Source organism: Oncorhynchus masou, chromosome 24, assembly GCF_036934945.1.
Source record: "Oncorhynchus masou masou isolate Uvic2021 chromosome 24, UVic_Omas_1.1, whole genome shotgun sequence".
Classification (NCBI taxonomy): Eukaryota; Metazoa; Chordata; class Actinopteri; order Salmoniformes; family Salmonidae; genus Oncorhynchus; species Oncorhynchus masou.
The window spans coordinates 31,722,085-31,735,021 of NC_088235.1; the positions used below are offsets into that span (position 1 = coordinate 31,722,085).

The window sequence follows — 12,937 nt, forward strand, 5'->3', positions numbered from 1 at the left end:
TAAGTCGCTCTGGATAAGAGCGTCTGCTAAATGACTTAAATGTAAATGTAAATGTAAAAAGTAAAAAAAAGTTGTTTTTAAACCTGACTAACGATAACGGTCAGAACAAGACGTTATGTATTTAAAACGAGAATTGGCGCTGCATAATTTCCGAGCTATGAATTAATTGATTTAATTGCTTAATTTCATCATCATAATTCATCTTTAAAATCAATAAATGTAATCATGCTTTAAATTATACATTTTGTATGGATATTTTACATGTGACAAAGCTACGTATTTTCACTTAAATTCTACGTAGCCTACTTGTTTTCTTGGCATGAAGAAACGTTAAAAGAGCAACAGATTGCTTTTGTGTGGCTTTTCAACAGGTTCTATTCAAGCCGATGTGTGGACAACATATTTCTGCTGTATTCTTTTCGGGGGAAAAGTAATCCCCTCCTTCTCCCTCAGACGCAAAACGCCTTCAAGACATTGGGTTTAGTGCATATTTGTGTAAGGATTTACGGATGAGAACGGTCGCCAACATGGACGTGGAATCACCGATAAGAGAATAATGTTTGAGGATCGCCGAAACCCATGAGTTGGCCGGATCTTGTTGATGGCTCCACCCCCGCTACCTGTAAACCGCCCTCCCAGTTCCTTATCATCTTCCTAATATATCTGACAGTCAGACGCTATCATCTGGCCGCCACTGAAGCAAGAAGAGGACAAGAAAACCTATGGAAAGCGTTATTGAACAGCTTTAATGAACTGAAATAAATAAGTCATCTGCGGTCATAAAGAGAGAAAGTAGTAATCAACACCTAACGAGAGCGCTAGATGGACCAGAAATAACGGACTTAGAAAGCGGCGGTTGGTTCTCAACAAGGTGGAGTTTTGTGAGTGAGGGCGAGGGTTACCATCGATTGCCTTTACGCGATTTGGTTACCTGATGGAGAAACCAGAACGACATGTGACTCGAAGATAATTGCTGCCTTTCCTGAAAATATTGAACTATTACACCAAATGCAACAACAAAGAAGAACAGCAACGGGATTTTCAATATATAATTATATGAACGAGTTTTGAAGAAATATCTGATTTCGCATACAATTCGCATAAAACTTATTGTGCGATCTGTGAATGACTTCTGTTAATGGAACGATCATATCCTGTCCTTTGAAGTGCAATTTCTGCGTCACAGGTCGCTGAGAACACAACATTTACATTGAAGGACTGATGTAAAAGGACAGGGTAGAGTACAGGAAGGAAGGTTGGTAGTTAGTTGAAGCAATATGGCTGAATTGTGGGGTATGGGGCACTGGCTGGAACTACCCATATCGTCTGGATACTAGTTATAGAACATGGAAACCTATCCCTGGGCATCGGTAGCCTCAGAATAATGCCTAAAGGTAAACATAGTTACTACCCGGACTCTCCCTCTATCCGCATATCCAAGATGGATGTGATCATCCCGTTCTCCCCAGATGTGCCCTGTGATAGCAATGGGCAGCGCATGTGGTGGGCTTTCCTTGCCTCCTCCATGGTCACGTTCTTTGGGGGTCTCTTCATCATTCTGCTCTGGAGAACTCTCAAGTACCTGTGGACCGTCTGCTGCCACTGTAACACCAAAAAGAAGGTTGGTCATATTCATATGTCCACACAGCACATTTCCAATACCTTCATAACTTGTGACAGAACTTGACTAATGTCTATGTTGCTGTTTTAGTGTGGAACTTTGGCTTCATATAGAATTGGGTATTTCCTTTACTATAGGCCTGTGACAGTCTGTGAAATAATGCTTCCCCACCAAAAATCACGAGCCACATTGTTACCTTTCCCCCAAATTAAAAAAACAAGTTATAACATTACAATACAGTTATAACACCATAACATTGTAACAGTGAAACTTGTGTGAGTTATTACATTTCAAGTGTATTGTATTAAGTGTGAATTAGAGTATATGCGTTTTAGATGTGCAGATCTTTTGTGTAATGATTTGACATAATATTACTGAGGCTCTTGAGCTCTGCCTGTATTCTTGACACCTGTTGTTTCAAGTGAGAATTATTTGACCTGTCAGAAATCAGAAACTAATCATTATATCAAATAATTACAATACAGAAAGTATACTTTTTTCATGTATTCATTATGAAAATGTTTGTTGGGAATTTTAGTTTTGTTTTTAGGGAATGTTTGTTTTGTTTTGAGGTAGGACACCATTTTAAAAAAACACTCCGTGGTATATTTGGCCTAATGTTGAATGAACAAACACAGATGTATCACTTATGGGGGTCTCGTTTCTTCATTGTCTGAAATTACACGAGCAGGTTTAGAACCAAATCAACTTATTAAAGCCATTGTCATCTGTAGGCCAGTCATGTAGGCCTGTCATGGAGGCCTGTCATGTAGGCCAGTCATGTAGGCCAGTCATGTAGGCCTGTCATGGAGGCCTGTCATGGAGGCCTGTCATGTAGGCCTGTCATGTAGGCCTGTCATGTAGGCCTGTCATGTAGGCCTGTCTTAGCAATTGATGGATGAAAGGCAGCTGTGGTACTTCATACTATATATACATGCAGTTTGTATATTCAGTTTATTTAATAGAAGTGTAACTCGATCAGACTGCGACAAATACACAAATTAACAAAAAGGTGAGATTGCATCTGAAGAAATACTTTAGACACCTCTGGTTATAATGACAAACTTTTCCATGATGCAATGTTGTCCAGGAAAATATGTAGGCTCGCAAACACGCACGCACCACACACACACACACACACACACACACACACAGTTAGTTAAAAAGATTCCAACAGTTAGTCAGGAATAGTTTCCCCCAGTCTCTACCCTAGACACACCCCCACCACTGACAGCTGCTGTTCTATTACACCAGTCAAGCATTGTTGTGTGTCAAAGAGACATTCTTTAAAAGCATCATCAGTTGCCAGAACCATACTGTGTGTGTCACTAGTGACCAGCTCTCTATATCAATAGTTGATAAAGGTGTCAGCAACACTGACAAGTTGCTGTAAATTTACAGCAAAACTTTTACAGTTAGCTACTGTAAATCTACAGTACAGTTGTCACGATCTTCGTATGAGTGAGACCAAGGCGCAGCGTGTTATGCGTACATTCTCATTTAAATGAATGAAACACTGAACAAAAGCAACAAAATCAAGAAACGAAACGTGACGCTATACAAACTTGTGCTGACAGGCACATAGTCAAGATCCCACAACACAAAAGAGGAAATGGCTACCTAAATATGATCCCCAATCAGAGACAACGATAAACAGCTATCTCTGATTGGGAACCATATCAGGCCAACATAGACATACAAAACCCCCTAGACATACAAAAACTAGAGTATCCACCCTAGTCACACCCTGACCTAACCAAAATATATAGAAAAACAGATATCTAAGGTCAGGGCGTGACAACAGTACTGTAAAGAGCAATTGTAACGGCGTTCTTCGTTTGTCGAAAGAAAGTCGGACCGAAATGCAGCGTGGTGGTTACTCATGTCTTTAATGAATGAATCGCGGTACATGAAATAACTGATAAAAATACAAAAAACAACAAAACGGAACGTGAAACTTAATTACAGCCTATCTGGTGAAACTACACAGAGACAAGAACAATCACCCACAAAATACACAGTGAAACCCAGGCTACCTAAATATGGTTCCCCATCAGAGACAACAAGAATCACCTGATTCTGAGAACCGCCTCAGGCAGCCAAACCTTAACAAAACAAACCCCTAATCAACCACAATCCCAATGCCTACAAAAACCCCAATATGACAACACAATAACATAAACCCATGTCACACCCTGGCCTGACCAACTAATTAACTAAAACACAAAATACTAAGACCAAGGCGTGACAGCAATGCATTTTGTGGGTTGAATGGCATTCCACTACACTTCACAGTAAAGTACTGTATTACCTGTTTTGCTGTATATTTACAGCAGCATACTGTGAGTTGTGGTGCATTGTGGGAGAATGTTGTGGGTGGCAAAATAATATAGGGCACATTAACATATTTTGAGGTATGCCTTGTAAGATGCTATATTTGTTGCATTATTGAGAATACTCTACCACAGAATACAGTATCATACCATATTTTAAAATATAAATTATATTTGGCCAGTAAATTTACTGGCTACTGTGCTGCCAGTAATTTACTGTAAATATTGCAGGATTTTATTTACAGTGAATGCATGCTCACCACTAGCAGTGCAAACCTTCATCTTACTACTGCAGTCTTTACATTCCCATGGCTGTGTATGGACTGTGTTTGCAGTCTTTACATTCCCATGGCTGTGTAGGGACTGTGTTTGCAGTCTTTACATTCCCATGGCTGTGTAGGGACTGTGTTTGCAGTCTTTACATTCCCATGGCTGTGTAGGGACTGTGTTTGCAGTCTTTTACATTCCCATGGCTGTGTAGGGACTGTGTTTGCAGTCTTTACATTCCCATGGCTGTGTAGGGACTGTGTTTGCAGTCTTTACATTCCCATGGCTGTGTAGGGACTGTGTTTGCAGTCTTTACATTCCCATGGCTGTGTAGGGACTGTGTTTGCAGTCTTTACATTCCCATGGCTGTGTAGGGACTGTGTTTGCAGTCTTTACATTCCCATGGCTGTGTAGGGACTGTGTTTGTAGTCTTTACATTCCCATGGCTGTGTGTGTTTGGACATTGTGTTTGGACTGTGTTTGTAGTCTTTACATTCCCATGGCTGTGTAGGGACTGTGTTTGCAGTCTTTACATTCCCATGGCTGTGTAGGGACTGTGTTTGTAGTCTTTACATTCCCATGGCTGTGTATGGACTGTGCTTGCAGTCTTTACATTCCCATGGCTGTGTATGGACTGTGTTTGCAGTCTTTACATTCCCATGGCTGTGTAGGGAATGTGTCTATTTCTCAGGAATAGGGGTGACAATTTTCTTTGTATAATTCTGCTGTAAGAAGGGCAGCAGGTACCCTAGCGGTTATTAAGAGCGTTGGGCCAGTAACTGAAAAGTTGCTGGTTTGAATCACTGAGGCGACTAGGTGAAAAATGTCCCCTTGAGCAAGGCACTTAACCCTAATTGCTCCTGCAAGTCACTCTGGATAAGAGCTTCTTGTAAATGTAAGAACCGGTTCATCTCAATTTCTGATTCTATAGGCTTGCTGTGGATTATGTCATCTGGCCGATCATGAATAACGTTACATTACTTAATACTGTTTGTTGATGAACACACCTGGTATCGGTTTATTGTACAACTAATGAGGTGAGCAGTTAGTGGTCAGGTTACTTTAGCAGATTATTAGATCACAAATTAAGTGCAATCAATAGGGATACCTCCCTGTAGTGCACTACTTTTGACCAAGTCCCATAGGGATCTGGTCAAAAGTAGTGCACTATATAGGGCATATGGTGCCATTTGGGACAGAGCCTTATTCTCATCCTCCAAACTTGGAGAAAAACTCTAATGCGTAAAACTCTACAGTACAGGAAACAATGCATCATAGATGTGGCTAGACATTGAGTTCCGTGTTTAATCATCCAGTGTAGTAATCACCTCCCAACCTAATGCAGATCAGTGAGAGAGATGGCAAAGAGAGGGCAGGACCTGGACCTTAAGTGATCTCTCTCGCTCTCTCTGTTTCTCTCCAATCTTTGTATCAACCATGTATAATATAGAGGATTCAATCACTCTAATGAGCATGGATCTATTTGACAAAGATTTGAGTTGGTCAAGAAAATAATAATCTTGTTTTGATGAATTATAGTGCTGAGATGACCACTGCTGTATGAGCCAACGCTAAGAGAACTAGACCAGTGAGAAGAGTAGTGTGTGAGGTGTGAACCAGTATGAAACGAGACCAGTATGAGATTACTGTAGTACTATCACTCATGTATGCATATACAGCTGGTGAGTAAAATACCCATCTCAAAGTCATTATCCTCACTAAGCTGTTTCGCATCGCCTGCCTGGACGGTTAATATGAAAATCATGACTATTTCTACTGTGAGGGAAATAATGCTTTGGCATTACTAAGGGAAATTACTAAGGGAAAGTGGTTCTTTGACTATCAACCTGTTGCACTATAGTCTGTTTCCATACTGTATGTGCTGCTTGCAGCCCACTCCAAAATACATGTTTGGCATGACAATAAAGACTGAGTGTTTTAACTAGTTTACAGATATGAAACAAACAGACAATCATATATCTCAAAAAGATCGAATTACCAGTTTATGCCACAAAACCAACTTTATAAGAGGCTCTAAAGATATGTTCTATTTGACAAAAAAATTAATGACGTAGAATAAGGCGTTGTTGGCAGAATAGATGGATGCAGTTCAATGCCTGATTAATATAACATATTCACCATTACATTTCTTGGTAGTTCAACAAATATTGCTATCAGGTTGTAAATCACAGCTGACCTGGTATAATGTTAGCTGCAATCAGTCCTTCGGAAAGAGAGAAGGAATAGAGAGAGGGGGGGGGCAAGAGAGAGAAAGGGGGAGAAGGGGGAGAGAGAGGGAGAGAAAGTGGGGGAGAGAAAGAGGGGGAGAGACAGAGCGAGAGGGGGGAGAGAGAGAGGGAAGAGAAAGCTGCTAGGGGGGGGGGGGGGATGTCATGCCATTGGTTACAGCTAGTGATTTAAGGTTTGATACCGGAGCTCCGAGGCATGCGTCGAAATCACTGAACAGTTTATCGCTTTATCAGAAGTATGTGATCAAGCTTTGTTTCGTTGAACAGCCACTTGATTGGGTTGGTAGAAGACAAAAATGCTATCCTGTGCAGGCACTATGGAGTGTGGGACGTTGTCTATAATAATTTGGCTGCTCTAAATGATTTTGATCAGCAGGTGCCAATAGTGTACACTGTGACTCAAAGCCTGGAGTAACAAACTTATTTGACACAATTGGCTGGAAATGCTCAATGCTTCAGGAAGGTTTGTTTCCCTATCACTGGCTCGAGCTAGAGATGCAGGTGTCATCTGGCTAGTTAGCAAGAAATGGGAATCCGTTTGCTAGCTAACAAGAAATGGGAATCCGTTTTCTAGCTAGCTATGCTGAACTTGAAAGACTTATCCGCAGTTAGCGTATCACTTAGTTGTCAATCAAATGTATTTGGCATCAATCAAATGGGAGGGCAGGCATGTTCGCATTCAGTTGTCAAAACGTGGGTTGGGAAAACAATGCATTGGCAGGCAAGCTGCAGAAGGGCGTGCAGTCTACTATTCCTATTGTTTATCATTGCAATTTAGTCTGCCGACTACAAGCTCATTTTTTGGGGGGGGATGGTTTATCTACTGTTCTCTCGATAGATTTGAGCTCATCTTGCTAACATTAGTTGTTGATCTTGTTGTTGTTGTTGATGACGATGTGCATAGGCAACCAAGGGAGCGAGACCCTACCTGTTCATGGTTGTTTGATCAATAGAACTGTAAAGTTCCCAAATCTAAGGCACTCCCGTGGTATTTACATATTTGCAGAAATCCACTATTTTGTGGCATTTGGCAAATGCTTTCTCACGATCTGAAGTCACACTGGTGCTACTGCCTGTAAACACACAGTCCAGTTCAAAGGGAAGGATGACAGGCCCATGTGGCAAATGGCTTATTTAGCTCTGATTGGCTATGGTACCCCTATCTGTGTAGAGTCTATCCTGAGGTGTGTTCAGTTCACTTGAATGTTTGCCATGTTACAGAACGGTTTGTACTGAATGACACATTTCCCCAAAACATTCTAGAACGTTTTTGAACAGACTTTGAGGTACGTTTGCTCCTGTTTGTTGGGTGTGGCGAGGTGTACCTTGAAGCAATAAGTGACGTATTTAAAGGGCTGTGGCCCTGCTGACAGCTCTCCACAACCCAACCTCTCCCCTCTTTTCAACTGGTCGTTCAGTACAGCACCGTTTCCGTTCAATTGAATGTTCCAGAACGTAAAAACGTATTGAACATAGCCCTGGACAAGACTTGACACATTTTTATTAGGTTTTATTTACTGTAGTGTCTATTAATTGTCCAAACGCATTGCCGCTTTCCCACTCTATTGCTATAGAATTTTCACAAATGCCTTAATTTCATTCCCAAACATTCTATCAAAGTTTGAAAATGTGAAAATGTCTTTATCTAAGTGCTCGCTTCTCATACGTAAAAAATGGCCTCATATTCTTTCACCGGGTGTATATGAACTGATTTTATTTCACGTTGCTAAAACGCTGTCAGTTCCACTTTAAAGCACCATGAGAGACTGGAGCATTAGGTAATGATGAGTAAGCCAGCGTTTTTCTTTTTACCAGATCGAACCAATGGAACGAACATTAATCACTCTTCCTCTCCCGTGTGTCATCCAGCTCTCCCTTCCTTCTGCCCTCTCCTCTTTTGCATGTCACTCACTCACTCACGTCTTCCTCTATTTTCTCTCCCCAAGAATCACACACCCACACACACAGATGTAATGTCAATCAGTCGACAGGCAACTGGCACATATGTATGTATACAATGAGTCTGTTTTTTTGGTTGCTAAGCAACAAGCAAAGTAATTCATTTTAAGTGAAAATCCTTCCCCTTATGCAATTGTCTAGGCTCAGGATCTAACAGAGCTGGTTAGTGTAGGAACAGGAACACCGTTTCCCACCCACCCCCACCCAATCTGTGCATGTGATTAGCATCACAAACAAAGCACCTAGAATAGAGCAGGTGCTTTTAGTGTTTCATAGATGTAGGCTGATAATCTGTTCTGTTTCTCCTTGTTGTTTTAAGTTGGCCTCTGTGTTTATGAGGGAGATATCTCCCCCCCACTCACCCACTGCAGTGTCCTGAAAGGGGAAGCTCCAGGCTGCTCTTTGAGCTCTAGGCTGCATCCCAAATGGCACCCTATTCCCTTTATTTAGCAGTACTTTTGACCAGGGCTAATAGAGCGCTGGTCAGAAGTAGTGCACTATATCGGGAATATGGTGCTATTTGGGACACACCCAGATTGACTGTATTCTCGGTCCTCATTACCTCCCTTTTAACATGTCTGAGACAACTGGATAGGTCAAAACAATATCTCACATTTATTTCACTTATGCCTATACAGTCCAATCAGATCTGCGAAGAGAAGTGAAGAAGGGTAGAGGGGAGGGAACATTATCCTGGAATGGAACAGCCAGATCTCTTCTCCTCTTTCGCCCCCCCCCCTCCCTCCCATGGATGTAGTTTCCTCATCTGATGACAATGCTGCGAGATTAATGAACTGCTGATGAATAATGCCCATTATCACTGACTGACTGTCAGGTCAGGGAAAAGAAGAAAGTGGTGTTTATGGTGAACACCACAGTGGATGTGTCCCAAATGACACCCTATTTCAGAAATAGTGCACCATGTTTCTGGTCAAAAGTAGTACACTATATAGGAATAGGGTGTAGGGTGCCATTTTGGATGCAAACTATACCTGGCAATGGGAACCTGCTGCTACTGGTAAGCAGGATTTGGTAGTCAACTTTCAAAATGTAATCTGTTACTTTTGGTGATGCAGATTTTTTTTTCACTTGTTTTTAATTTCACCTTTATTTAACCAGGTAGGCTAGTTGAGAACAAGTTCTCATTTACAACTGCGACCTGGACAAGATAAAGCAAACCAGTGCGACAAACAACAACATAGTGTTACACATGGAATAAACAAGTGTACAGTCAATAACACAATAGAAAAAAAGAAAATCTATATACAGTGTGTGCAAATGGCATGAGGTGGTAAGGAAATAAATATTCCACAGTAGTGTAGTAATTACAATTTAGCAAATTAACACTGGAGTGATAGATGTGCAGATGATGTGTAAGTAGAAATACTGGTGTGCAAAAGAGCATAAAAGTAAATGAAAACAATATGGGCATGAGGGAGATTGGATGGGCTATTTACAGATGGGCTATGTACAGCTGCAGCGATCGGTTAGCTGCTCAGATAGCTGATGTTTAAAGTTAGTGAGGGAAATAAGTCTCCAGCTTCAGCGATTTTTGCAATTCGTTCCAGTCATTGGCAGCAGAGAACTGGAAGGAAAGGCGGCCAAAGAGGTGTTGGCTTTGGGGATGAGATATACCTGCTGGAGCCCGTGTTACGGGTGGGTGTTGTTATCGTGACCAGTGAGCTGAGATAAGGCAGAGCTTTACCTAGCAAAGACTTGTAGTGTAACTGTATGTGGACACCCGCTGGTCGAACATTACATTCCAAAATCATGGGCATTAATATTGAGTTGGACTTTGCTGTCATAACAGCGACCACTCTTCTGGGAAGGCATTTCACTAGATGTTGGAACATTGATGTGGGGACTTGCTTCCATTTAGCCACAAGAGCATTAGTGAGGTCAAGCACTGATGTTGGGCGATTAGACATGGCTCGCAGTTGGCGTCCCAATTCATCCCAAAGGTGTTCGATGGGGTTGAGGTCAGGGCTCTTTGCATAGCCCAAGTTCTTCCAAACAGATCGACAAACCATTTCATTATGGACCTCGCTTTGTGCATGGGGGCATTGTCATGCTGAAACAGCAAAAGGCCTTCCCCAAACTGTTGCCACAAAGTTGGAAGCACAGAATCGTCTAGAATGCCATTGTATGTTAAGATTTCCCTTCACTGGAACTAAGAGGCCTGAACCATGAAAAAAATTATTCCTCCTCCACCAACTTTACAGTTGGCATTATGCATTCGGGGAGTTCTCCTGGCATCTGCCTAACCCAGATTTGTCTGTCGGACTGCCAGATGGTGAAGTGTGATTCATCACTCCAGAGAACGTGTTTCCACTGCTCCAATGGCGGTGAGCTTTACACCACTCCAGCCGACGCTTGGCATTGCACATGGTGATCTTAGGCTTGTGTACCGCTGCTCGGCCATTGAAACCCATTTCATAAAGCTCCAGATGAAAAGTTATTGTGCTGACATTGGTTCCAGAGGCAGTTTGGAACTCGGTAGGGAGTATTGTTTTTATGTGCTACGTGCTTCAGTACTCTTAGGCCCTGTTCTGTGAGCTTGTTTGGCCTACCACTTTGTGGCTGAGCCTTTGTTTCTCCTAGACATTTCTACTTCGCAATAACAGCACTTACAGTTGACCGTGGCTCTTTGCACAGTAGAAATTTGACAAACTGACTTGTTGGAAAGGTGGCATCCTATGACGGTGCCACGTTGAAAGTCACTGAGCTCTTCAGTAAAGTCATTCTACTGTCAATGTTTTTCTATGAAGATTGCATGGCTGTGTGCTCGATTTTATACAACTGTCAGCAACGGGTGTGGCTGAAATAGCCGAATGAAGGTTTGTCCACATACTTTTGTATATATAGTGTAGCTGTCCCAAATCTTAAATCAGTAATGTAACTTTTGGATTACCCAAACTCAGTAACATAATCTGATTACTTTTCCCATTAGAGGAATTAGAACAAAAATGTATATTACCAATTGATCAACATATATTGATAAATCAATGTTAGAGTTTACATAGCTGGCCATAAATGGATGTTGCATTTTACTTCATGGGTTGATTATGTGTGCTTCTTATATTCCAGAGGAAAAGGACCCATTGTTTTGACAGTTTACACTGAGTCCCAAATGGCACTTTATTCCCTTTGTAGTGCAGTAATAGGATGCCATTTTGTACGCAACCTTAGACTGCTGGTGGTCTGGGTTACGTGCAGACATGGCTCCATCCATGCCCTCATTAATCAATGTGCATCACTGCTGGGTGTCTCAGTCTGTCTAGTGCAGCGGTTCACAACCTTTTCCATTCTGGGGACCACCAAATCACCAGGTGTCAGTGTGAGGGTTAACAGACAGTAGTCAGCTTTTTTTTCTCACCTTTATTTAACCAGGTAGGCCAGTTGAGAACAAGTTATCATTTACAACTGCGACCTGGCCAAGATAAGGCAAAGTAGTGCGACAAAAACAATAACACAGCGTTTCAGATGGGATAAACAAATGTACAGTCAATAACACAATAGAAAAATGTATATACAATGTGTGCAAATGTAGTAAGATTAGGGAGGTAAGGCAAAAAATTGTCCATAAAAGTGAAATAATTACAATTTAGCATTAACACTGGAGTGATAGATGTGCAGATGATGATGTGCAAGTAAAGATACTGGGATGCAAAAGAGAGAAAAAATAAACAATATGGGGATGAGGTAGTTGGGTGGGCTATTTACAGATGGGCTGTGTACATGTGCAGTGATCAGTAAGCTGCTCTGACAGCTGATGCTTAAAGTTAGAGAGGGAGATAAGACTCCAGCTTCAGTGATTTTTGCAATTCATTCCAGTCATTGGCAGTACAGAACTGGAAGGAAAGGCGGCCAAAGTAAGTGTTGGCTTTGGGGATGACCGGTGAAATATACCTGCTGAAGCATGTGCTACGTTTGGGTGTTGCTATGGTTACCCGTGAGCTGAGATAAGGCAGGACTTTACCTAGCAAAGACTTATAGATGACCTGAATCCAGTGGGTTTGGCGACGAACATGTAGCGAGGGCCAGCCAACGAGAGCATACAGGTCGCAGTGGTCGGTAGTATATGGGGCTCAGGTGACAAAGCGGATGGTACTGTGATAGACTGCTTCCAATTTGTTGAGTAGAGTGTTGGATGCTATTTTGAAAATGACATTGCTAAAGTGAAGGATCGACAGGATAGTCAATTTTACGAGGGTATGTTTGGCAGCATGAATGAAGGAGGCTTTGTTTGCGAAATAGGAAGCCGATTCTAGATTTAATTTTGGATTGGAGATGCTTAATGTGAGTCTGGAAGTTGAGTTTACAGTCTAACCAGACACCTTGTTATTTGTAGTTGTCCACATATTCTAAGTCAGAACCGTCCAGAGTAGTGATGCTCGACAGGCGGGCAGGTGCAGGCAGCGATCGGTTGAAGTGCATGCATTTTGTTTACTTGCATTTAAGAGCAGTTGGAGGCCACGGAAGGAGTGTTGTATGGCATTGAAGTTTGT

General features: G+C 41.8%; 1 protein-coding gene across 2 annotated transcripts in view; it reads left to right on the forward strand.

Annotated features, from left to right (window-relative positions):
* The first annotated feature begins 514 nt into the window (after positions 1-514).
* LOC135512049 (calcium-activated potassium channel subunit alpha-1a-like) overlaps positions 515-12,937 on the forward strand; it is a 254,936-nt gene continuing 242,513 nt past the window's right edge. Inside the window, exon 1 of one of the 2 annotated variants that reach the window (XM_064933655.1) lies at positions 515-1,621. In XM_064933655.1, the coding sequence (XP_064789727.1) occupies positions 1,385-1,621 (237 nt within the window). In that variant the 5' untranslated portion in view covers positions 515-1,384. The remainder of the gene's footprint in view (positions 1,622-12,937) is intronic. The other variant, XM_064933654.1, reaches the window with a different exon arrangement.